Consider the following 27,297-nt stretch of genomic DNA (forward strand, 5'->3'; position numbering starts at 1 on the left):
AATAATTGTGAGGCATCTAACTGCCATCTGGTAGCAGCCTAGGTCACCAGGGCCCCCAGTTAGCCTGCCCCCTCATTCATTTGCCAGGTCACAACAAAGAGCACACAATCTCTGAAGGACCCCCATGCTTTTCTTCATGCTTCAGCTAAGTGTTGTTGTATTAACCCATCGTCCTAATAGAGTGCCACATTTTGACGTGTACTCTACTCAAGACCAAAAATTCATACTAGAAAATGGAAGTGGCTTGCAAAATTGACGTACTGTACTGTTTTCTGTCTTGGGTCCTCTGGTAGCTTAGGATAGGGCACTTTAGAATGACATTTTCTTTATGTTGGAATCTTATGTTGAGACGGGATAGTAGTTCTAATGCTCTAAAGGATTAGTTCTGCTAGGGGTCATTGGTTTGTTATTGTTAACTTTCTTTATGATTGTTTAATGTAATCCACATGTGCTGTAAGTTGCTCAATCTGTGCTTCAGAGTTCCCATTCCTGGCAATTTGCTTGTATTTCCCCTTGCCTCACTAGAAATACCTGTTCTGAGGGGTTTGGGTTTCTTCCACTATGAGCCAACTCCTTGAGTTGCCTCACTCTTTGGTAGTGCATAGGGCCTGTTATAAAATAAATAATAAATTTTGATTCAGGTAAAAGTACATACATAAAAGATGAGTTACAAACAGAATACAGTACTGGATTTCTAGAGCTAGTACATGCTATGCCTAAATCTATTAATATGAACAGCATTTCACGTTCTCCATTATGAGGCCTATTGATAGGGAGTGTAGTTGTGTTGTGATGACACCTGCACCCTGCACATGTAGGAGCCTAATTCTTTCACTGAAGGTGCACTTGGGTTGAGTCTTTCCCTGCCGGGTATTGGTGGTCGGGGTACATAGTTTGTAGAGGAGAGCTGCTTTTCTCATGCCTGGCGTGTCTACCTGTCAGTGACAGTCTGAGTGGTTGGTTTTCCTCACCGCTGCCTCTTTTTACATTCGTGGTCAGGTTGTTATAGCTTTCCCTCTATTCCCATATTTAACTGGTCACTGTTGCCTTTCCACCAATTAATGAGAGCCACCTTCTTCCTACCCTGGCAGGCTTCTGCTGGCCCTCTGCCCTTGTGGCCGCCTCAATGGCGATTTTTTACCCTAGTTTCTCATTATAGCCCCGGTGTGTTAGGACTTAAAGGAGGCTGGTGGTCCATGGTTCCTTGAGTGCCTATGCTTTCTTTTACCAGATGTGGCAGTCACAGCTGCTGATGGGAAGCCTTACAGTACCCTTGTTGTTGTAACACCAGTAACTTCGCTTGTGCTACTAGTAACTTTGTTATGACACTAGTTTCATAGTTGGGGCTATTGTGATGTGCTTTATAAGACTTGGCTATTACCATCTGAACGGATAAGGCCATGACGATGTCTGCTATACTGCCTAATAAACAAATACACTTAGTTCATTAAGGTTTGAACTTTTCTGTGTATTCAACCTCACTTGTACAGTACACGATTCGTTTTGTCAGGGACAGGAAGCCTGCGCATATATATTCAGTATGGCTTGTATGGAGGTCCTCACATGGTAGAACTACTGGCCCTAGGATGCTAGGGCCAGTAGTTCAGGCCAACAACTAGTGGCCTGTATTCCTAAGAAGAAAGGTTAGCATTACTTACCTTATAAACATTATTTCCTGCCAAATTACAATATAATTAGTAAGTTAACGGTATTTAAATCAATTGTATGTAGCATTCTGTATTTGTTGTTGAAGCGGCATTTCTCACAACAGCCAGTTTTCAGCTTCAATGTAATACTATGGGTGAACAGAGGCATTATACTTTCAGGAAACGTGGAGACAAACACTACTGTAGTTTTAGTTGAAAATAAAAAACAAATTGATTTCAGGTAACTGTGTCATCTTATTAAAATACTGGGAATTCTAATATATGACTGAACCATCAGTCTAGAGTTGTTGAGCAGCGCCGCCGCTCTTGTCCGGCCGGCGGCCCTCAGTGTGGGACTGTCTCCCGTGGTGGGCGCCGCGCCCCACGCTGCGTCTTCTACACAAAAATGCCACTTATATACAGGCAAATAACCACTTCAAACCTGCCCCTGAATATCCTTAAATTAAAAGTAAGATATTTTTTTTATGTTGATACGGACGTGAATGACTACTGCTAGGTTAAAGTCTTGCTCTATTCACGCCAATCTATAACATACCATCATTCTCGTAACTTCATCCTTTCTCACGTTTGTTTCCCTTTTGGTTTACAGGAGATGGTTACGACGCCGGCAGCAGGTTAGTACATCAATACAGGTAATTGTTACATCTTGTAGGTACTCTGTAGGTAGGTAGGTAGCAACAGGTACTCCGAGAGAACTATCAACATCAGAGGCCCGAGACTGTTCAACACGCTTCCACTACACATAAGGGGCATAACTGGCCGACCCCTCACAGTGTTCAAGAGAGAACTGGATAAGCACCTCCAAAGGATACCTGATCAACCAGGCTGTGACTCATAAGTCAGGCTGCGAGCAGCCGCGTCCAACAGCCTGGTTGATCAGTCCGGCAACCAGGAGGCCTGGTCGACGACCGGGCCGCGGGGACGCTAAGCCCCGGAAGCACCTCAAGGTAAGGTTGTATAATCTCAAGCCTGACAGATCTTCCTTTACTATATACCCTTGTGTGGACTCGTTCTCCATAGCAGCGAGCTGTATATCGCTATCCCCAGAACAGCTCAACTGGTAAATATACTTGTTTCTGTAGCTATAGTCCAGTCATAATAACGGTTGGTCTACTGAGTTTACCTGCCTCGCTGCCCGTGTTCAGTTGGACACTTCAGTGTGATCGATGGAACTGTTAATTCGTGTTTACACGTCGTCTTTCTTACGTTTCACCAGAGTTGTCGCCGAGGTTGGGGGGTTATGAGGCAGGCGTTGACGGGGTGTGGAGGTTGCGTGTTATGGGGTATGTGGGGGGATTATGGTGGGGTGTTGATGTTATGAAGGTAAGGTGGAGGTGTTGAGGTGGGGTGAGGCGTGTATTGTGGGGTGGGGCTTGTCAATGGATTAGGTAATCCATCTCCCTTTTTCTGTTCATTGTCTTCTACGCTCCCTTGCTATCCTCTTCTTATTCCTATTACTATCTCCTTCGGTGGTTATAATAGGAGCTGCCTCGTATGGGCCAATAGGCCTGCTGCAGTTCTCATTACTACTATCCCCTACACTTGACTTTCCTCCTCAGCTCTTTCTTGCCTATTTAATGCCTGTCCCTACCTGTCCTCATCACAATCGACTTGAGAATGGTCCAGGACGGACCGAAACGTCGTCGTCCCTTCAATTTCTAGTGTGTGGTCTGGTCAACATTAAATGGAATGTCTTCGGTGGGGACGATCAGAGGTGAGTCGTTAGATGGAGGGGGCTTGGCAGGCGAAGCCAGGCCTAGGTGGAGACTTTTTGGGAGGGTCTAATGGAAGGTCACCAGCAGTTGGAATAGAGGGTGCATGCGGAGTATCGGTGGTGGGTGATCATGGTGACACGATGGTAGATTGTTCAGCTGTGGCAGCCGTGGTCAGGAGATCAGCAAGTGCAGCAGTGCTCAGAGATGTTAAAATTAAGATCAGGTTTTGAAATTCCAAGAGTAGGGGTGGTAAAGACTTCCTCAGGTACTGTAAACTTCGCTGCGAACGGCCTCCCGACGAGTACATAAAGGATTCTCACGAATTCTTGGCAGTTGGTGTCGGCAATTTTGTCAGCAGGAAATGTTAAAGCATTGTCAGCATAAGATGTTAAAGCATTGTCAGCATAAGATGTTAAAGCTGTGGTCAGTGGAAGTAGCCGGCAACTGCCGTGGCGAAGCCTGGGTCGATGATTGGTCAGAGTAAGGTGGTGGCGACGGCTGGGTCTGTGAGTGGCTGGCGGGCTGCGAGCTGGGCCCCCATTGGCGGGGGTTGCTGTGGGGCGGCGGCTCCTCCTCCCGGGAGCTCAGAAAATTGCTCTTTGTACCAGTGTTGCCAAATTGAGCTATAAGTAGCGAATTGGGCTACTTTTGAGAGCCCTGTGCTACGAAATTTAAAATTTTGCTAATTGCAAATTTTTGGGCTAATTTAAAAGCAATTTGGGCTACTAATGTTAAACTCGATGATAATTATTCTTTTATAATTATGATTAACATCTTTATTGACAATTACAATGTTGCCTAATCTGAGGACTTATTAAAGTGAGGATAATGCTGGTATTCACTGTTACGCAGGACAGAGGGTCATACACAAGACAAGAAGTCTACACTAGGCGGAAGCACGTATATATATCATGGTTACAATCAGTTTTAATGTATGAATGTGAAAACAACTTTCTATTTGCAAACTGTAGGTAGTAATTAAGCGATTGTAATCTATCCACCGCTGCCCACTGGATGGGGGGCGGTGTGCAGGACAAACATATCAATTGTGACACTAGCTCTCCACATGTCAGTTGCTTAATTTAGAAATTGTACTTGTGGTCGATCTCGAACCCATTGTTGATGTGACGACTTATATTGAATTTTGTAACTAGCTCAAGATTGTAACTTGCTTAGCTAAATGAACTGTGGGGTTCAGTCCCTGAGCCCATTATGTGCTTCTGTAACACTTTCCACTACCACCCACAAGATGGGTATGGGGTGCATAATAAATGAACTAAACTAACTATTGTGCACTGCCACACAAGAGCAGGGAAGGGTTCAGAAGTGATGTAGCTTAAAAGTAACATAAATAAAATTGTTCATTCTTTAAAATGAAAAAGCAAATTTTGGATAAATTGTTAGGATGTCGTCCAGAACACCTGAGTCACTGAAATAGTCACAGTTGGTGGTACTATAGACCAGGTCTAAAGTCTTACGGCTTCACATTCAACAATATAGTGTTCTAGTGAATGCATTAAAGCTTTATCACAGTTTGCAATCTGAATATTCTGGTAGTGGCTCAGCCTCACTAACCTGCCTGATGTCTATAGCTAAGGTGAATTACCACAATGACTACATCACATTGTCTGGTCAGGTTACTGTGCTGACCATACAAATACCTATTATTACAAAACTTAGTCATAGCTTTTAATACTGCAGCTTTCAGGTCTGGCCCCCTCCCCGCTCAGCTCGTTGTCGCCGTGTGGGGGCTTGGTGGGCGGCTGCCGGAGTGTGATGCTCCTTGGGACAGTCCTGTCCTTTTCTAGCCTTGTGCTCCTGCTGCCGTCCTCTCCAATTCAGCTGGGCATCTTTTCCTTTTCCTTCTGTTTCGTTTTTCTCCCCCCTCTTCTCCTATCTGCTTGCCGTTTCCTGCCGACCTTTTGCTCGTTCTGGTTCTTCCCTTGGACTTCTTCTATTTTGACGCCCGGGTGCTTGAGGAGGCATACTCTTGCACCCGTAGAACTGCAGTACCCGACGTCGAGAGCGAGGGGAACCTTTTATTGTCAATCCCCACTTCGTCACTGAACCCGATCTCGACGGACTGTCGGTTTCTTAAGGTGGCGTTTGTGGGGCGTATACTCACGACGCACCCCTAGGAGGCCCCGACAAGATCGGCGATAGCTTCTTGTTGGGTGTCCTGCCTCTAATTGTGGCTCCATGGTGGGTGTGGGGGCACATTCGTGAGTGAATTCTTCTTTCGTCAAGATGATTACCCCTGCTTCGGCTTCTTCTGGTTTACCTTCTCAGGCTCGTGGGGTGGGCGACCAAGCCCCCGAGTCGGTCCGTATTGGAAGACCGGGCTCTGTAGCCTCCGCTGCATTGGGCCCCGACCTTGCTCCTCCTTTGGCCTCTCTGACTCCTTCCCCTGGCTCCCCTCCCTCCTCTGTGGTTGGGTCGAGCCCCAAGCCCCCAGTGGTGACTACCTCGTCCCCTGGCGCGGCTCCTTCTCTAGTTGTTACTACTGCGCCTTTTAACCCCTCTCTCTCTGGGGGTTCTCACCGCCGTTCTCGTCACGGCCGCCCTCGCTCGATTCCTTCCAGTTCTGCTACCTATCAAGCCTTGTTTGGTCCCGCTTCGTGGGCCAAATATTTTGATCTCCTCCCTCTTGATTCTGCGCCTCCTGACGATTTCTCCCTTCATCGACATCTCATTGATTCCGTGGATGCCTCCATTACTTTTAACCCCACTCGTCTCGGTACGCGTGTCGTTGCTGCTCCTTCTCAGGATGCTGCTTCCCGCTTGGCTGCCTTATCCTGCCTTGGCGAGACCCCCGTTCGGGTCTCGAAGAACGTCCAGTTGAATGCCAGTGTTGGCACTATTTTGCTCCCGCCCCATGTTGCGACCGGTGTTCGGGACCTACGCGACTGCCACGACGATATTCGACATATCCTCGCTGCCCAGGGCCATTCTATTCTCCAGGTGGACACGTTTACTCGTCCCCCTCGTGGTAGTCGCCGTCAACCCCTCCGGGTTGTGAAGATTACCTTTGATGGTAGGACCCTTCCACCCTCTGTCATTCTTGCTGGTGCCAGGTGCTCTGTCCAGGAGTACATTCCTTCTCCTCGGCTCTGCAACAAGTGCTGGAGGTTTGGGCATGGTGCCCTCCGCTGCTCCGGGACTGTCTCTTTCTGTCCTTTGTGTGGTGGCGAAGGTCACTCTAAGTCGGAGTGCGCTTCTCCCCAGGCTCGTTGCCTCAACTGCGGTGAGGCCCATCCTACCTTCTCCCGTGCGTGTGTCCATTACAAGCTTGAGGCAGCCGTCCTCAACTTGAAGCACCGGGAGCGTTTATCTTTTCCTGAGGCGAGGCGCCAGGTTCGCCGGCTCCCGCCTTATGCTAATATCTCTTATGCTCGCGTGTTGCGCTCTTCCTCTCCTCGTCCTTCCCGCCTTCCTCAGACTCACAACCGTTTCCAGGCCTTGGACCCTGATGCGCCCACTGCCCCCTCCTCTGTCCCTTTGGGTTCTCCCCCGAAGGATCCTCCTCCTGGTCCTCTGTCTGGGGTTCCCCTTCCTTCTACCCGGTCTGTCGTGTCTTCTGTGTCTCCTTCCTCGTCCCCCTCCGATCCTCCTTCCCATCCTCTTCCTCCATCTATCGGCTCTCCCCGCCGCCTGTCGGTGCGGGCGGATGTCCATCGCTCTCCTAACGGCCGTCGTGTGTGCTCTCGTTCGGCTTCTCCTGTTGAGACACTGGAATCCGTTGCCCGGTACGTAGTTGCTGGGACACCGGTCTCTTTAAGTCAGAAGCGTAAGCCTGGCTCCTCTCCTTCCTCTTCCCCGGCGGGTAAGAAGGCTTCGCTTTCTTCCTCAGCTCCTCCTTCTGGCTCTGTTGCTCCTTCCACTCCCGTTTCAGTGCTTGCGCCCCCTGTTCCTGCTATGGAGGTTTCTTTGGCCCCTGCTTCCCTTTCGGTTGCTGCTCTTGCTGGGGTGCGCTCCTCTCTTTCTACTCCCCCTCTTCCTGCTGCTGTCCTTGACTGCTCCTCTCCGTTGTCTCCTCCTCCTCCTCCTCCTCCGGACCCTGCCCGCCCACCTCTGATCTGTTCTCCCGTTTCCTTCCCTCCGTCTTTGCTCAGTTTACCCATGCCCCCTAACCCTGACTTTGCTGACCCTGATCCCGACCCTGATATTCTTTAACGTGCTCTGTTGGTCTTTCGCCTTTGTTTCTTCCTTGTTCTCTGTTTTTGTCCTTTCTCTTCTCGTCGTTGTCCATTCTTCAATGGAACGTTCGAGGTTATTACGCCAATTTCCTCGAACTCCAACTTCTGGTTTCGCGGTTTTCGCCCCTTTGTGTCTGTCTCCAGGAGCCGATGCTTGGTGCTCGTCCTGGTCGTTTTCGTGGCTATTCCTTTCTCTCCCCCCCCCCAGCCATTGCTGGGGCTTCTAATTCTTCTGCTCTCTTGATTCGGGCTGATGTTCCCTTTGTTCCTTTACTTTTTCCTTCGCCTCTCCATTGTTCTGCTGCTCGTATCTTTGTGGGGAAATGGTACACAGTTTGTTCCATTTATCTCCCCCCGAGTGTCCCGCTCTCTCTTCCTGATTTGAAACACCTCCTAGACTCCTTGCCGGAGCCTGTGCTCCTGCTGGGTGACTTCAATTGTCGTCATTCTCTTTGGGGTGACGTTCTGACGAATACCCGGGGTCGCCTCCTTGAGCCGTTTCTCCTCTCTTCTTCCCTGTCTCTTCTGAATTCTGGTGAGCCCACTCATTTGGACTCTCGAACTCGCACCCTTTCTTGTCTTGATCTTTCTCTCTGCTCTTCTTCTCTTTACTTAGATTTCACATGGCAGGTTCTTGATGACCTCCATGGAAGTGATCATTTCCCCATCCTTGTTTCCTTTTTCTCTTTTCGCCCTTCCCTCTCTTTCCCTAGATGGCAGTTTGCTAAGGCGGACTGGACCCTGTTTTCCCTCAGTGCTACTCTCTCTGACCTCTCCCTTCTGCCCCTCTCTCGCGCTCTCCTCCTTTTTCATGACACTGTCTTCGACGCTGCCCTCCGCTCTATTCCTCGCTCTTCCTCTCGGGGTCCACGGAAGTGCGTTCCCTGGTGGAATGCGGACTGTGCTCGGGCTGTCCGCTGTAAGCGTGCAGCCTGGAAGAAGCACCGCCGTAGGCAGACGACCGATTCTTTTCTTTTCTTTCGGAAAGCGAGTGCGGTGGCCCGTAGGGCCATCCGTACGGCTAAACGTGAATGTTGGGCATCTTATGTCTCGACAATTACGTCCGAAACCCCTCTGGCCCAGATCTGGAAGCGTATCCGCAAGATAGCGGGTAAGTTCGTTCCCGATGTTTCACCGGTCCTTCACCTCCATGATACTCTTGTGGCGGACCCGTTGCAGGTCGCTTCCGAACTGGGTTCCCACTTTTCTTCTGTTAGCTCTGGTCTTCATCTTCCCCAATCTTTCCTTCTTCGTAAACCTGTCCTTGAGTCTCGTCCTTTAGATTTCTGCACTCATCTTCAGCTTCCCTATAATGATCCCTTCTCTCTCTCTGAACTTCGTTCTGCCCTGGCCCTCTGCGGTTCTACGGCGGCGGGCTCCGATGGTATTCATTATGAGATGCTTCGCCATCTCCCTCCGAGCACGTCTCAGTATTTACTGAGTCTGTATAATCGGATCTGGGAGTCGTCGTCAGTCCCTGAGGACTGGCTCGATGCCGTTGTCCTCCCTGTTCGCAAACCAGGGTCTCTGGGTACTTCCCCTAAGGACTTTCGCCCTATTGCTCTCACAAGTTGTGTCTGCAAACTCTTTGAACGTATGGTTAACGTTCGTCTGATGTGGTTCCTGGAACACCATCACCTCCTCTCCCCTTCTCAATTTGGTTTCCGCAAGTGCCGCAGCACGACAGATGTCCTGGTGAACTTGGAGGTCTATATACGTACTGCTTTTGCTGCGAAGACCTCCGTTGTTGCCGTCCTTTTTGACCTAGAAAAGGCTTACGACACCACTTGGCGTTATCATATCCTATCTCAACTTCATTCTTTTGGCCTTCGTGGTCATCTCCCTCTCTTTCTCCGCAGCTTCCTCTCTCGTCGTTCCTTTCGGGTGCGCCTTGGTACCGCTCTCTCTCCCCCTTTTCAGCAATACGAAGGTGTGCCCCAGGGTAGTGTTCTGAGCACTACTCTTTTTCTGGTTGCCCTCAATGGTCTTCTTTCCTCTCTTCCTTCTGGTGTCTTCTCCGCTCTCTATGTCGATGATCTTACCCTTTGTTGTCAGGGTGATGATTCGCCTCTCCTTCAACGCCGGCTTCAACTTGCGATTGATGCCGTGTCGTCTTGGGCCACAGGTCATGGCTTCAAGTTCTCTACTTCTAAGACTTGTGCCATGACTTTTACGCGGAAACGGGTTGTTCTTCGTCCCTCTTTGTCACTTTATGGTCATCCCCTTGAATACAAAGATTCCGCGAAGCTTTTGGGGTTATTCCTTGACACTCGTTTGTCTTGGTCTCCCCATATCTCTTACCTCCGTGTTGAGTGCTCTAAGTCCCTTACCCTCCTTCGGGTCTTGTCCCATACTTCTTGGGGGGCAGATAGGCGCACTCTCCTTGCTTTACATTCCTCTCTCGTCCTGTCTAAGCTCGATTATGGTTGCCCTGCTTACTCGTCTGCTTCTCCTTCTACTCTTCGCCGTCTTGATGCTTTGCACCATACTGGGTTGCGCCTCAGTTCTGGTGCCTTTCGTTCGACTCCCGTCCTTAGCTTGTATGTTGACACTGGCTTCCTGTCTCTCCAGGACCGCCGTGATCGCTACTGTCTTCGCTATCTTGCGCGGTCCTTGCAACATCCTTCCTCTCGTCTCTGTCGTGCTTTAACTTTTACCCCTCCTGCGGTTCCTGTTCCTCTTCACCACCTCCCTCTTTCTGTCCGGTTATCTCGCCTGCAGGATTCTCTTTCCGTTCGTATTTCTGATGTTTCTCCTCGTGTTGTTCCTTCTTTGCCCCCGTGGAGGGTCCCTCTTCCGCGGTTTTGTACATCCTTGACTCGCATCACTAAAGCTTTTACCCCTCCTACAGTTCTAAAACGCCTTTTCCTCGAGCACTTTTCTTCTCACTCCCGCTCCGTTTCTGTCTTCACCGATGGGTCTAAGTCAGCGGACGGTGTTGGCTACTCTGTTGTTTTTCCTGATCGCACTTATATGTGTCGCTTGCCTCCGGAGACTAGCATCTTTACAGCGGAACTTTATGCTATTCTCTATGCTCTTCGTCTCCTGCTTTCTCGTTGTCAGTCTTCCTTTGTGGTTGTTGTTGACTCTCGTAGTGCCCTCATGGCTCTCGGGTGCTTTAATCCAGTTCATCCGGTAGTTGTCGAGATCCAGCATTGGCTGTTTCTCGTTCACAGTAAATTTAAGTCGGTTGAGTTTTGTTGGGTTCCCAGCCATATTGGCGTGTCTTTAAATGAGCGTGCGGATGCTGCCGCTAAGGAAGCTGTCCGCTCTTGTCCCATCTCTCGTAAAGGCATTCCGTATTCCGACTTTTACCCGGTTATCCATTCCTCAGTCCTTACCCGTTGGCAGGCTTCTTGGTTGTCTGTTACTGGTAACAAGCTACGTACTCTTAAATGTTGTGTTTCCTCGTGGCCGTCCTCCTTCCACCGTAACCGGCGGTGGGAAACAGCTCTAGCGAGGTTGCGTATTGGCCATACTCGCTTAACCCATGGTCACTTGATGGAGCGCCGCCCTGCTCCTTATTGTCCTAGTTGCATTGTCCCTCTTACGGTCGTGCATGTCCTTCTTGAATGTCCTGACTTCCAGGACGAGCGTGTGTCTTGCTTTCCGACCGCCCCTCGCGGTCACCTGTCCCTCGATAGAATTCTTGGTGACTCGGATACTTTTGATATCGTTCGCCTTATGCGTTTTTGTTCTCGTATTGGCATCCTTGGTGATATTTAGCGCCCTCTGATTATTTTGCGTATTTGATGGTGCTACATAGCCTTCCCGGTTTGGTGCCTTCTTTTGATAATTACTTACTTACTTTCAGGTCTGGGCATGTCTTGGTTCTTCTAAATCTGAATTAATTTTTTTAATTTTTTAATAATTGCATTAGATAGTCCAAAGTCCTAATCAATGTTTTCTTAACTGCAAGCCTCATTGACCAATCGATCTACAAAGTCATGTTTACCAACTTCAACATGGGATGGGATCCACACAAATTTTATACAATAGTTATCATTGGGAAAAATTACATTAAATTTATTGTTAAAAACTAACTTCCGACATACACTGCGATGGGTTATTTAAGGACTGCAGAGCACTTTGTCACAGAAAATAACTCCACCACCATTGAGCTCAGTATTGGTACTCAGTGGTTAGATGAATACCCAATAGCTCGGTCTGTGTCGTGCTTGCCCAGTCGTTCAGTCTGTGTACTAGACATGATCATTTTATTTCCTTTATATACTGCACATGTACAACCTGCTCTACCAGTGCTAACTGCACAGAGCTATCGGTAAAGGCATAGGATTCAGTCGGTTTGAGATGCATTCCATTTGTCTACTACTGACACTGAAAAAATGTTCAATATCTCTATGGCTCATTTGGGCACTCAATTTCTACCTCTGTCCCCTAGTGCGCCCCTTGTGTTAAATAGTATGTCTTTATCTACCTATCAATTCCTCTGATAATCTTGTATGTGGTGATCATGTCGCACAAACTCTCACGTCTCCCAGCGACGTGAGGTTTAATTCCCTTACCTTCCTCGTAGCTCATACCTTAGCTTTGGTGTGTGTAAAAATAAATAAAAACATACGCTTGCCATTAAGGAGTTTGTTAAAACAGATATGTTGCACATTATTTTAACTTTCAACCATTTGTAACATCGTTGTATATCTGATAGTGGAGGAGATAAGGGACCTTATCTTCGTAGTCGACGACTTGTACCGGTACCCGTATCTCTGGCTCCGTCAGTAGTGAGGACCCCAGCATCCCGGCCACCAGAGGCGCTCCTACACGTTACCACACACCAAGCTCCATATTGGCTCTCCTGCGTTATTGTGCTCATATAGACTGGCTACATTGTTAGTAGGACTAGTTCTGGTGAAGACTTGTCATTTAACGTTTTTTTTTTTACACTAGTATTAAGGTTTACTTTGTAAAATGTCTTTTTATATTTGAAACTGTGTGGATTCTCCTTGTTTAAAATAGCAGATGTGTATGACAGTGCGAATAGTCTGGAATGGCAATAACTAATACATGGGTAATGTGCTGGCATTAGTGTGGCACTTGGTGGCATGCTTCGTGTTGACAATACTTGTGCGTGTAGGATTTCAGGGGCAACAAGAATTATCTGCAAAAGTTCGCTATGTGTTACATTTTTTTTAGTTTAATGAAAACTTTGTACGTCTATATGATGCAAAGTATAGTATTAGTTACAGATTAGACACGTCTGGTGTATTTAACATTCATGCAAAAAAAATTTACCAAACTTTTGGTGGCGCTATAAGATGTTATTTTTTCTCTATATGGAATACTTTGAAACGGTGCTTCTTTCCATAATTGATACCCCCACCTCTCTGGCCTAGCATGTTGATATTTTTGCAATTTGGCCTCGGAACTCATCTTTTCCAATCTTTCTAAATAATCTCTCCTAAATAATCTGGCTGGGTATTTTCAAAGTTGAGTAGAAATATCATTTCCTCTTTCCTTTCTTAAATGTACATGTTCAAAGATCTGCGTCTAGCCTCTGTCTACCGCAAGCCTATGTTCAATGGTATGTACATTCATTTCTTTCTACCATCCTCCTCTGTCTAAGAAACGTGTTCTCGTCGCTGTATCTAGTTATATGTATATCATACAAGAATCTGATTGTGTATCATACACATTCAAGAACGTTTATGCAGATCCAATTTTGTAGATCTTTTTTACCATGGTGCATATATACTTGTATTACATGACAGAATTATATTGGTTTAACCCTCAAATTTTCAAGCCTCGTGACAAGCACCAGGCCTCCGGTCCATGAAGCCTCATGGTAAGCTGCAAAAGAAATAAAAAGCAACAGCTCATTAATTTTAAATGTATAGCGTTTTTTTCCTATCTGTTGTCAAATGCGTGTTGCATTGAAATATCTTTTAATAAGTTATTCCAAGTGTTTATTACTAAATGAAAACCAGATATTAATCATTCTTGGCTTGCAAAACATGTCAAATAATTTCCATTCCTTATTATTAATTAAAAATGTTTGACTTTACTGGCATGGAAATATTTGCCTATAAATTTAAGACGGTTTCATGTTATGTTAAACATTGAGAAGTCAAAGTATTATTAAATGCATCATTTATAATTCTGGGATGAGTTCTCTAACCTTGTATACTTTATTTACATACTATGTTCGGGTGCCAGAGTGCCCCTACTTACGTGAAATAGGTATACAAGTATAGCTATTAAGGTCACTTAACATGTATCTCTGCACATGCACACCATAGGCTGTAATTCGCAGTTGCACATTTCTAGCAACTCGTAGTTGCAACCGCAAAGCTACCCAAAAAAAAAAAAATTCAGCAGCTTCAGTTGCAAATTACTAGCAACTGCAGTTGTAACAATTCCACGCATCTTGTAGTTGCAAATATGTATTATTAATATTTAAAATGATTAAAAAGTTATATCGCCTATGGTGGTTTGTTTCACCCGACGCACAAATAGTATTTTTTGTATACCTTAAATCACCTCCCTTGTCTTCTCTACTCAAGATTGAATGTGTTCGATCTTATTAACGGGACTTTGTACAATTTATTTCAAATTCTTGGTATCATGTTTGTTGCTCGGAGCTCAATGCTTCAACAAAACTGTAGTATTCTATTATAAGACAAATTAATGAATTGAACAGTGTGATAATGACTGTTCTAAATCGAAAAATTTACAAATGACTCGATATTGTTGCATTTATTTAAATCTGCACGATGCTTGTAGCTCCACATCAGTTTTTCTTAACTAACTTTTTTTTAATAGGCTTTTTCACATTTATTTCCAACAAAACATGTATGCATCATGGTAGAAAAGCTCTACAAAATTGTATCCGCATGAACGTTCTCGAATGATACATATAATCAGATTCTTGTATATTACATATAATTAATACATTTATTACTTCATTAATTGTATTTCACATTTATTAACATAAAAAATTTTCTACTTTAAACCACTGAACCAAAGGAGTTTAAGTCGTCTTTGTAATGTCGCTTACTGCTCCTGCAACTGGAAAGTTTATAGTGTTGAGCGCAAGTGTTGATATAGCACAGCATTGTTCATTCAATGGTATTTATGTAGTCTTTCCATTGTCGTCATTAATTGTTTTATCGTTTGGGCCATTTGTAAATTATTATTGGGTCTTTGCAGGTCGAATTGTTAGTGCAAAATGATCGGTTTGAGGCACATCAGGTGAGTACCATAGTGTCTGTGGCCATGTTACCTCTGATTGGCAGGATTCTTTTTGAGTGCAAGTTGTGCCTGCCGTAATGTTACATTTGTTTGTACAATGTTAATTCTTTGTAACGATGACGTTACGTGTTTGTGGCTGTCCCTGTATAGTTAATTGCAAATCTTACCTATGTTTGTGTAAATGTTTGATGTTTCAAGAAATGTTGTCAGTGTATGGGCAGCTGTTGTATCACAGTGGTAGGGGGCAGCCGTTGTATCAGTTGATACAACAGTTCAAGCTGTTGTATCAACTAAATAATAATACGAATGAATAATTATAATAATAAAACTAAATAAGAATGAATAATAATTTAAAGTAATATTTTCTAATGACATGTATTTTGTTTCGTCTACTAATTAGTATAGTTTTAAATTTGATTTAAATTACTTATTAAGCAAAATTTTCCAGGATATGTCCTTAAATACATGATAGGGTAAGAGGGTTATGCAATAGTATTACACAAGTAATCGCTCTGTCGTCCCCCATAGAGCGTTGCTGGCAGTGGTGGTGCTCATCGCTTGCGTCATTGTGTTCGGTACTCGTCTCATTCCGGCTTCCTTGAACCCTGTTGGGATCGGCAGTAATAACTCTACGCATCTGGAAGATGTTCCGAGCTGCAGGTGCAAGCTACGGAAGTTGAATGGCGGACCGTTGATGGCTCAGCAGCTCGACTTGGAGCTACCTAGCCTCAACGCCACGACCTCTGAGCTCCTGGCTCGCCATCACCCAAATCTGCCTGTTGACCTTCTGTATCAGACGAGCGGGAAGTTGTGCTGCTCTTTACTGCCTTCGCTCGTCAGGTAAGTGTTGGCTGAGAGTGGACACGATTCCTGGGAACAGTTCATTTTTAAGGTTTATTACATGAAGCGATGGAAGTAGATTTTAGGAACTATGTATAGTATATGTATATGGCTGTATCCATGATTTATGCTAGAGCATCACAAGGAGGGTCACCCATAATTATAACTAAAGTGCTTTTAACTGTAGGAACTTGACAAATTATATATAGCTTATAGATGTTTCCATTAGTACAGAAATTGAAAAATTGGAAACTTGAAGTAGGTATATCTTGTATCCCTCCCGTATCAATCACTGATTATATGAAGCTTTATCTGCCTTGTCGGTATCATCTTGTTGGACAACACCTATGCGAGATGGTATCCATACACAGGAGATTCTGAAACTCTTGCTCTGTGCACTTGTCAAGGAAGATTATGACCTGTAGACTAGGCTACCATAGTCACGGGACAAGCCCTCCACATTGGCCAGGAAAAGTGGGATACTTAATCCTACATAACACTGGGGTATCGATAGTTGTTGGGCAAGAGAGGAAGGACAGAACAGGAGGCGAGACAAGGTAGGCCGACTTAAAACAGTTTGAAATGTGAGTATAGGGTAAGAGGTAGGTCTAGGATATGGAGATAAATTCAACAAGCAATAAAATAATATTGGATCTTCCTATAGCATAGCGTGGGTGAACGTGTACTGGCAGGAGACGAGGTTGAACAACATCCCCATATTGCTCTACTCTGCCACCTACGACCCCAACCCAGGTGAGTCAAAGGAGCTCTTTTTGGGGTTAGTTGAGTAGGCGGAAAGGGAGAGGGCAGTCGGGGAGCGCCCTGACCCCCCACCCCAGCCAACAGAGGGAAGGTGGGGACCTCGTACACACCTCCCCCATCTAAGCAGCATATTCCTGGTACAGGAGGAGAGCCATGCGTGAGGGTGTTGGGCGTGACCAGGAGCACCAACCCTCCCGCCGGCTGGTGTCACTTCTGGTTCAACCCACAACAACCTCCAGTCGTCGCCAAGGTCACCAAGATTGGTAGGTGGCGCGCGCTCTCCTGGTTCCTGCTGGTAGGTGGCGCTCTCCTGGTTCCTGCTGGTAGGTGGCGCTCTCCTGGTTCCTGCTGGTAGGTGGCGCTCTCCTGGTTCCTGCTGGTAGGTGGCGCTCTCCTGGTTCCTGCTGGTAGGTGGCGCTCTCCTGGTTCCTGCTGGTAGGTGGCGCTCTCCTGGTTCCTGCTGGTAGGTAGCGCTCTCGAGGTTCCTGCTGATAGGTGGCGCTCTCCTGGTTCCTGCTGGTAGGTGGCGGGCTCTCCTGGTTCCTGCTGGTAGGTGGCGCGCTCTCCTGGTTCCTGCTGGTAGGTGGCGCTCTCGTGGTTCCTGCTGGTAGGTGGCGCGCTCTCCTGGTTCCTGCTGGTAGGTGGCGCGCTCTCCTGGTTCCTGCTGGTAGGTGGCGCGCTCTCCTGGTTCCTGCTGGTAGGTGGCGCTCTCCTGGTTCCTGCTGGTAGGTGACGCGCTCTCCTGGTTCCTGCTGGTAGGTGGCGCGCTCTCCTGGTTCCTGCTGGTAGGTGGCGCGCTCTCCTGGTTCCTGCTGGTAGGTGGCGCTCTCCTGGTTCCTGCTGGTAGGTGACGCGCTCTCCTGGTTCCTGCTGGTAGGTGGCGCTCTCCTGGTTCCTGCTGGTAGGTGGCGCTCTCCTGGTTCCTGCTGGTAGGTGGCGCGCTCTCCTGGTTCCTGCTGGTAGGTGGCGCGCTCTCCTGGTTCCTGCTGGTAGGTGGCGCGCTCTCCTGGTTCCTGCTGGTAGGTGGCGCGCTCTCCTGGTTCCTGCTGGTAGGTGGCGCGCTCTCCTGGTTCCTGCTGGTAGGTGGCGCTCTCGTGGTTCCTGCTGGTAGGTAGCGCTCTCGAGGTTCCTGCTGATAGGTGGCGCTCTCCTGGTTCCTGCTGGTAGGTAGCGCTCTCGAGGTTCCTGCTGATAGGTGGCGCTCTCCTGGTTCCTGCTGGTAGGTGGCGCTCTCTCCTGGTACCTGCTGGTAGGTGGCGCTCTCCTGGTTCCTGCTGGTAGGTGGCGCTCTCCTGGTTCCTGCTGGGAGGTGGCGCGCTCTCCTGGTTCCTGCTGGTAGGTGGCGGGCTCTCCTGGTTCCTGCTGGTAGGTGGCGGGCTCTCCTGGTTCCTGCTGGTAGGTGGCGGGCTCTCCTGGTTCCTGCTGGTAGGTGGTAATTCTCACCTGCACTCTGGCTTCTTCAGAGATCGGTGACGATAGCCACACAAGACAATATATAAACCCAGGTTAACACTGCTGGCAGGTGTAGTCAGGAGACGATAGCCTGGGCAACTGATCTACGTTATCCCCCGCACTTAACACAATACTAGTAAGTAACTGAGCAGTGTTGTTGAGTCTGGAGAACTGTGTTTACAGGTGTGGTTCATATGGGTATATGAGTATGACAGTAATTATGTAAGTCATTATTACCCTGTATTATGCCAGTAATGTAGGTCATTATTACCCTGTATTATGCCAGTAATGTAGGTCATTATTACCCTGTATTATGCCCAAGAATGTGTTGTTGATCTGTTATACTTTGTTGCATAGCACAATATAAGGCTTCAATGAAGCTATTACTATTTTCTAGTTATAATAAACATTAAAACCATTTTTAATAAGCATTTTTTGCTGTACAGTTTGTTTTGCTTTATATATCTATACTTCCAAAGGGTTTTTAATATGTTAACTTTTAATGTTAACTGTTTTAATGTCAAATGTTTTAATGTCAAATTTAATAGCCAATTCAGCAAGTGTGAATAACAGTTTGGGGGATGATGGCATTTAAATGTTTAGTGTTTATGCAGTATTGTTGTCTGGCAATATTGTATGTCGTGGTCATAATATTTGTGTACAGACTACTTGGACTACCAAGGAAGGAGCGGGGACCGTCAGATGCCCTTCATGTTCACCTGTCCCCTACCGTCCCAGGCAGCCCACCTTCAGCCAGGTGCCGTCTCTCTCGTTAACCTGCCCTGTCAACCTGCCACTACTTTACTCCAGGTAAACTACCGTCTCTCTCCTTAACCAGCCCTGTCAACCTGCCACTACTTTACTCCAGGTAAACTACCGTCTCCCTCCTTAACCTGCCCTGTCAACCTGCCACTACTTTACTCCAGGTAAACTACCGTCTCCCTCCTTAACCTGCCCTGTCAACCTGCCACTACTTTACTCCAGGTAAACTACCACCCACATGCGCCTTGTTGGCTCCACGGTCGGCTGTGTTGGGCACCGACTTGGCACTGGTCCCTCTTGTTGCTTTAGATTCAGCTACTCAAAGTCTCAAGTAGCACGGGCTATGGTGAGCCCGTAAACTGTTCCCTGGTCATACTCTCCGTCATCTATCTCCGTCATTTCTGTGGCAGTATCATCGGTGTGGCCCTCAGACCATACCTTCTGAAACCCTCTGATTTACACTGAGAAAATATTTCCATCTTTACCTCATGTTGGTTAGTATAATTCTCTCCAGCTGCATATTCAGCTGCTTCAGTCAGTTGGCTGGAATATTACCCTCCTACCCCAGCGGCCTGGCTGGGGTAGGAGCAGGAGTTACCATGTGGGTAACACACATGGTTCCATCTCCAGACGCTGGAGCAGGCCAGATGCCTCGCTTCACTCCTCTGTTACACCTCGACCATGATGGCCCAAAACTCCCAGCAATGCTAATAATGGTAATGTCCTACCCCGCCCTATGTCGACGTTAATAACAGGGATCCCAGATTGTCGTGACAGCATTGACTATACTAGAGTACCAGGAGCACTCTATCGTCCGAGCGGTAGAACGTAGCAGTAGAGTGACATGTCCACTCTCTCTACTCAATGCGTTCACTCAGACGATGGAGTGCTCCTGGTGGCTGGTACTCTAGGATAGTCTTTATGTCGTCACGGTAGGCTCTGATCCCTAGTATTAACAAGATGGGGCGGTAGAACATTACCAATATTAGTATTGCTGGGAGTTTTGTGGTCACCACTGTCCAAATCAGTAGTAGGAGTGAAGCAGGTAATAGTAACCCCCCCCCCACTTCCCCCACGTAATGCTAAACTTACTTTAGTCTTGCTCTTTTGTCCCCCCCCCTCCCCCCTCCCCGCGACAGTGCACTACTTGGAACCTTAGTCATGGGACTTAAACTCGCAGAAGTGTAGCGTTATTTTGTTTTACGACAATTTAGTCGTATATCCCTAGATACAATCCTGGGCGAGTCTAATACCTTTGACGTCGCATCTCTGAAATTAGTGCTGGTTTTCCGTCTGCCTCTTGCTCCTTGCTCAGCTGGCTTCCCTCCTCTCTCGTGCAGAAATCTTGCACCTCCACCTTCCAGACATGTCTTGATAATTCTTGACTTACCTTCCCGACAAGAGTTAATTTACCGAGTGACAGAGATCGGCTAGACTTATTATAGCGAAATTTGCATTGTTTACTTTAGTATATTTGTGTTATTGACCATGTTGTTTGTGATGCTTTTGACCGTGTAATCCCCTGATAAGTTGATTGAGACAGCCGGAGTTCATCGATGTCCTGAAGCCCTGACGCTCTAAGAGATCTTACAGGTCCTGCAGTGTCATTGAATGCTGATTGTCGCCACTTGTTTGCTCCTAGTGAACCACGTAACATAGGCAGTAGAGGAACAATGTTTCTGGAACCTGTTGTCGATGATGAGTCTTCACGACCACTCGACTAGTGCTCTTCAGTGTGGCAAATATAGTTTAGTCAGTGTTGTCAGTGTGCCTCAGATTCCTCGCGTTGTGCAGTATCTCAAAACTGGTGCACCGAGGAACAACCGCGGACCGTAGTTAGGTTTATGGGATAAAGCTAATATCATTATAACTGGGGAGACGAGATTGTTGCAACAGCTGAAAAAGAGACTCCATCGTCCGTGCGGACATGTTCACTCTCTCTATTCAATGTGTTCACTCAGACGGAGTGCTCCTGGTACTCTAGGATAATCATACCCTTGGATACTATAATAATACTCTAGGATAATGTCCTATAATACTCTAGGATAATCATATATATATAATCCTTTTGAAGCCAAGCAGCGTGAGTGATGAATGAATAAGGTGCCAGTGAAGGGTGAATGACGTGACAGTGAGGGGTGAATGACGTGACAGTGAGGGGTGAATGACGTGCCAGTGAGGGGTGAATGACGTGCCAGTGAGGGGTGAATGACGTGACAGTGAGGGGTGAATAACGTGACAGTGAGGGGTGAATAACGTGACAGTGACGGGTGAATAAGGTTACAGAGAAGTGAATAACGTGCCAGGGGTGCCAACAGGTGGTGGGAGCCAAGGAGAGAGAGGCGTCAGCCTATCAGCATGGACACAAGCCCGCCGACCCCACCAGGTAATACTCTCCCTCGCCTCAATCTATCTTCCTTGTCATGTGTCATAGCAGGAGCCAACATTTGACAAGACTCTTAAGGCCTTTGATCGGCCGAGTCTAATAGTTACGTTTTGTCATACTCTGTACTCCTACACGTGTCCTTATCTATTTGTCTCCTGCAAATGTGCTCTAGCTCTCCAGACCAGCCTCCTTAACACCAGTTTATATAGTGTAGTGACATCACAATATGATTCAACTTGCTCCAATCATAAGGTATAATAATAATAATAATAATTTATTTGCAAGAAGGTACAATGGATTGGTGAGATTACACAAGATTGGTATTTTTACGTTCATGCAAAACCACTAACACGCATAGTGTTTCGGGCAGGTCCTTATATATAATCTAACACATCACGTAAGATGAAAGGCATTAACTGGCTTGTTTTTTGTACACTTAATGAGTGCTTCAGCATGTTCTTCCCATTCATTTGTTAGAAAAAGAGCATTTTAAAATTGAAGTCGATAATTCTTCAGAATACCTGGGGAGCATGTCTAGATTATTTTGCTTTGTCCCACAATACTCAATTATTCTGATTATTTATCATAAGTTTGCTATTATCTGCTAACATCCGAGATACTAATTTATCAGAATGTTGAAATTGATTAAAAGTAAGTTTTAGTCTGGCACCGACACTAGTCACCCCACTCCTGATCTATCAGCAGTGTGAGTTCTCCCTCACCTTGGCCTTCTGCTTCCTATCAGAAGGGTGCTTCCTTGTCCATTTGGTCACCTTTACTTGCCTCGGCTTGCTTCCCTTGCTCTTTACTATCTTCTGTATGGAAGCATCTAACATTGATAATTGAGGGAAACTTACAATCTGCCCATTCCTTGCTTCTGTTGAATGTTATCGTGTTATAAAGCTAAGTGTTAGTCTAGCTTCTAGGTTAACTAGCTAAGATTGAGCTAACTAGGCTCAATCTAGTTTTAACTTCACATTCAGGTTAACAAACTATTTTTAGAAGTGTTTCAGGTGCTGTGTTTATTGAGATATGGGGGGGGGGAGGCCTGGGACAAACACACGCTATATAGTTATGTGGATCAGCGTACAGACTATGTACAGTGTAGGTCAGTGTAGTACAGTACAGCTGTATAAATGTGTCCAGTGTAATACAGTGCAGCTGTCTAAACGTGTCCAGTGTAGTACAGTGCAGCTGTATAAATGTGTCCAGTGTATTACAAGCTCGACACAAGTGTGACAGAGCAGATGTAAGGTCCTGCAGGTGTGACCAGGTGCAACACACAGCAGATGTAAGGTCGTGCAGGTGTGACCAGGTGTGACACAGCAGGTGTGACCAGGTGTACGTCCCACAGGGCAGTGACTGGGTGGGTGCCGGCCGTGTGTGGTCCAGCTCTCTACTACTACCACAAGGACTTCTCCAAGCGACTGGTGGAGTGGCTGGAGATCCTGCGGGCGGAGGGCTTCGGCAGGGTGTTCCTCTACACTGCCAACGTCCATCCTAACATTGAGAAGGTCCTTAATTACTACGTGGATGACGGCTTCGTTCAGCTCACCAGATACTCCTACCCACCGCCATATATCAACGAGCCCAGTATTCAGAGGTAGGGTTGTGTCTATGTAGCCTAACCCTTCACTGTGGACACTTGCTTATATGAAATGGTTCTGGTAAAGTATATATAATTTTTATTTATAAATAAGAAGGTACATTGGGGGGGGGGTTAAGAGAAGTACATAGCAATGAAGATTTTACATTCTTGTAAAGCCTAAAGTCACTAGCACGCAGAGCGTTTCGGGCAGGTCCTTAATCTAACATAATTTTAAGTTATGTCCAAACCTGTCCACTCTAAGATACAGGGAGGGATACTTGACTCACATGGTAGTCAAGTCAAATGGGAGGAACAGGAGAGAGGGGGGAAGAGAGGGAATCGAGTGGGGTGGATGGAGTTGGGGAACGTAGCCCTGGAGAGGGCCAAGCGAGCCGGACCACCCCGGCACCTAGTGGCCTCTTGATCTTCGACAAATGGCGGGGGGGGAGGAGGGAGGAGGGAAGGAGGGAATCAGGGCTGCTTCCCGCAGCCATTACGATGCTTAAAATATTATTATAACAGGCTTTCAGGTCAACCTCTCAAATCCTTTCCAATTTCAGATTTTGGACATTGGTAGAGAGGAAAAAAATGTTCGCGCAGGAGAACATATACTTCAGTGACTGCCTCCTGCGGCACATGCACCAGTACCGCTTCATCGCTCACTACGACCCTGACGAGCTGCCCATCTTGCTCCACCACCACAACTACACCCACTTCCTCGACCACCTTACACTTACGTACGTCCTAAATGTTACTTACTTTTCCTCCTCTTGTTACTAAGTAGAGATTGTTGATGAACCTAATAATTATCACAAGCCACTAAGTTGTTATAGATTCAGCTACTCGGAACAGGTTCCAAGTAGCACGGGCTATGGTGAGCCCGTAGTGGACTTACTGGCACGGGAGTGGTGCCGTCTCTGAGGCACTAAGCCAGGAAGACTGCTTAAGAATCATGTGTGTTGCAAGATATTTAGAAATTTGCAGTATTATATTTGGGCAGTGTCTGGGATGCTCCCGGATGCAGGTTCGAATCCTCGTTACGGCCCTTGTGGATTTGTTCATTTGATGCATCACGTTAGTGTGATCTGTGTGTAATATTTAAAGGTCAAATAAATAAAATGGACTGCTTGACAGTCATTGTCAAGCAGTCAAACGGCATTGTTTCACTTAAGTCATGTAAATCCTTGTAGAATGTCCTGATTCTCAGAACTATTGTATGCCTTGCTTACCTAATGTCTCTTAGGGTCATTTGTCCCTCGGTAGAATCCTTGGCGAATTCGGTAATTTTGATATCGCTCAACTTATTTTTGTTCACGTGTTATAGTGATATTCACCACATCCTGAATATCCAGGGACATGGATGGTGCTACTTGGTCATCCTGGCTTGGTGCCGTCTATTGATAATTACTTCACCACACTAGTCAGGGATTAAAAAAAAAATCGCTCTGGGGGCAAATTAGGAACAGTACGATTGAAAATATTGCAGATGTGAACAAAGAATGTCAACATGCCATCCTTTCAGAAACAAATGGGGGACATTCAATAGGAGCAGTGGTCAAGGTACGGTAAAAGCATGAATGTGTTGGAGGGATGTTCAAAGTATCGTAGGCAATACTTGCAGCGACCAGCGACAAGTTTCAACATAAAAGCTGTGGGCGGGGAGAGAATGAAAGGCCCAAAGCCGAGGCATAAGCCTGTGTGATGCAAAGTGGCGAGACAATCAGCTGTGTACTGTTACTGCTGCTAAATTGATTGTGAACATTGTAGGAAATGCATGAAAAGGTCGAAGTTTTGTGCTATGATTAAAATGTCATTATTATTTCCTATGTATAATCGGTCATTATTACTTCCAGCACACACAATGAGAAAGCAAAACGGAAGCGGAAGACGCCAGTGGCTTATAGGCTCCGGTGGAATAACTTTTACAATGACCTGTCGCCCCAGGGCGAGGCAGCAGAGGTGCCGGAGTACCTGTGGATCCTGAGGCACACTCGCAGGACCGTCCAAAACCTCGGTGTCACTTCTGTCAACTTCAAGGCTCTGTATGATATGAACACTGTCAGAGGAGTCTTCTCGCATGGCGTCCTCGTCTGTACCACAGGTAACCACACTCGCTAATCCTAACTGATGATTGGTAGAGTTCACCATCAATGTTATAAATGATAAACACTGCAGCAACGGAAATAGAGGTTGACATCATGTATGGTGCTGAATAACTTGCCACTTTCAGTACCTAACCTAATTTTCAACTTAAAGCACCAACAAGATGATTAAGTAAACTGCATGTCAGTCTTTTGTTTATATTGTAAGCCTATTTATATTGCCTTGTCGTAGTTCTCAATCTTCTCAACTTATTTACTGCCATATCTCTGCTTTAAAGAACGAGTGTGTGTGTGTGTGTGTGTGTGTGTGTGTGTGTGTGTGTGTGTGTGTGTGTGTGTGTGTGTGTGTGTGTGCGCGCTAAGTTGAAGGCCACACGTGGGGGCTAGGCTCTCACAAATTGGCAGAGGGAATGGTCTGGGGCACGCAACCCGTTCTCGCAAATTCGTAAAGTCAATATTGACTTATTAACTACGTGCATAGGTGATATACTAAACATAATAGATACCCCTAAAAAGATTCATAGAAAACACCGACCTTACCTAACCTTGTTAGTATCTTAAGATAAGCATCTTATTGCTTCGTAATTACAATTATTACTTAACCTATACCTATTATAGGTTAGGTAATAATTGTAATTACGAAGCAATAAGATGCTTATCTTAAGATACTAACAAGGTTAGGTAAGGTCGGTGTTTTCTATGAATAATTTTAAGGGTATCTATTATGTTAAGTATGTCACCTATGCACATATTTAATAAGTCAATATTGACTTATTAAATTTGCGAGAACGGGTTGGGGGCACGGGATGAACACAGGCTGCTCTGGGTCGCCAAAATTAAAAAAGAAACGACATGCCAGGGGTCACATTTTATTATATATATACTGTATATAATTATATTAGTATATTTTGGTAGCAGTCTTTCCTATAGACATATATTATTAAATATGACCGAAAAAGTAAGATTAATAATTCTAACACGAATTTTCTCAATCTTTCGTACATTTCTTTTCACTGTTGGAGGTAATTCAAAAATCAATTATCCAAAATTCATTTTTATTTCTAGTCTTTTATTTCTAATAGATATAGATGGAAAGATAGTTGGATACATGAATAGAAAGATGAGTATGTGCGTGATGGATATAAAGATTGATGGATGGATAGATAGACATAGATATGGATGTATTGATGGGTGGATATAATATAAATTTTACGAGTGTTTCTGTTTGAAGTTGGCTAGCATCATCCAAATTAGCAGACGGAATGGTCGAGGGTACAGAATGAACATAGGCTGCCGGGGGCCAACAGAATTAAAAAAGTCACATATCTTGATTATCTTGAGATGATTTCGGGGCTTTTTAGTGTCCCCGCGGCCCGGTTCTCGACCAGGCCTCCACCCCCAGGAAGCAGCCCGTGACAGCTGACTAACACCCAGGTACCTATTTTACTGCTAGGTAACAGGGGCATAGGGTGAAAGAAACTCTGCCCATTGTTTCTCGCCGGCGCCTGGGATCGAACCCAGGACCACAGGATTACAAGTCCAGCGTGCTGTCCCCTCGGCCGACCGGCTCCCACATGGTCATATTCAGACCATGATGATTTTTGGCACTGCCTGCCAGCTACACGGCTGTTTTAAAAACAAACTTGACAAAAAAAAATCTTATAGTAATATGCACCATTACTCACAGATCTCTGGAAAATAAGAAATTTCCTGCTATTAATAATTTGCCCGTACTCTCGTAAAACAGACGATTCTTCACGGCTTCAAAGGTGTTTTAGAGCCACGGGCCTTTATAAGAGTAAGGCGGTAACTATTTTGTTTAGTATTTCACACCACTAAGCTCATCTTGCTAGCGACTACCCACATACTAGACAATTCTATTGTTTATGAGAAAGGCAGAGAAACACACAGTAGCTGGATGGATAGATGAATGGATATATGCATTGGAAAGATGAGTAGGTGGATGGATGGATAGACCGTTATAGATATAGGGACATACGGGAGGCAGACCTAAGCAATGCAGTCTCTATATATACTATTTATATATACAAATATAGTATACCTGTATATAAATAGTAAACAACCGACATCCCAAGACAGTCCTGAGGCACTCTACAGATAAGTTTCTCGTTCGAAACTGTTTATCCTCGGTTCCCTTTGAAATAGTCCTGCCATTATCTAACTCAAATGCCTCCCCCATTCCTTGCGTCTCTTCCGTGAGGCACAGCATCAAATGCTTTCCTAAAGTGAAGGTATATAATATCAGTCCTTTCCACTATGAACCTCGACCAATGCTAGAGAGCAACACGAGCACCAGCAGCCCTTGTTTGTTTTGAATGTAGGTTTTACAACACTACTGACTACCTTGCCATGAGATACTAAGGCTGATGTTTACACGTGTTGCTCCTGGCAGGCAAGTGTTCAAGGGCGTCGATGCAGTCGGTCTCTCCAGAAGTCGCCTATCTCGGCCACTTCACCAGAGTGTGCGGCAAGATGTGCGAAGAGGCCAACTCAACGAAGGAGGAGCCGTTTCTGCATAAATACAGAAAACCAGTATCCGAGGCAGCAACTAGCGTACTTCAGAAACTGGAGCTAATTTAATAAAGGAAATATATTCA

General features: G+C 46.0%; 1 protein-coding gene across 6 annotated transcripts; it reads left to right on the forward strand.

Annotated features, from left to right (window-relative positions):
* The first annotated feature begins 1,943 nt into the window (after positions 1-1,943).
* LOC123766437 (uncharacterized) lies at positions 1,944-27,297 on the forward strand. 6 transcript variants are annotated; one of them, XM_069308208.1, is made up of 12 exons: positions 1,944-2,115; positions 2,257-2,281; positions 14,746-14,787; positions 15,316-15,627; positions 16,292-16,380; positions 16,533-16,652; positions 18,506-18,651; positions 20,922-20,989; positions 22,344-22,592; positions 23,138-23,314; positions 24,431-24,678; positions 27,093-27,297. In XM_069308208.1, exons 3-12 carry the CDS (start codon positions 14,765-14,767, stop codon positions 27,278-27,280), a joined length of 1,620 nt encoding a protein of 539 aa, XP_069164309.1. In that variant the 5' UTR covers positions 1,944-2,115; positions 2,257-2,281; positions 14,746-14,764; the 3' UTR covers positions 27,281-27,297. The 6 variants fall into 6 exon arrangements, with proteins under 6 accessions (XP_069164309.1, XP_069164312.1, XP_069164311.1 ...); XM_069308211.1 differs by lacking the exon at positions 14,746-14,787 and having other exon boundaries at positions 1,945-2,115; XM_069308207.1 differs by lacking the exons at positions 1,944-2,115; positions 2,257-2,281 and adding an exon at positions 12,284-12,428.

The sequence above is a fragment of the Procambarus clarkii genome, chromosome 62 (genome assembly GCF_040958095.1).
Source record: "Procambarus clarkii isolate CNS0578487 chromosome 62, FALCON_Pclarkii_2.0, whole genome shotgun sequence".
Taxonomy (NCBI): Eukaryota; Metazoa; Arthropoda; class Malacostraca; order Decapoda; family Cambaridae; genus Procambarus; species Procambarus clarkii.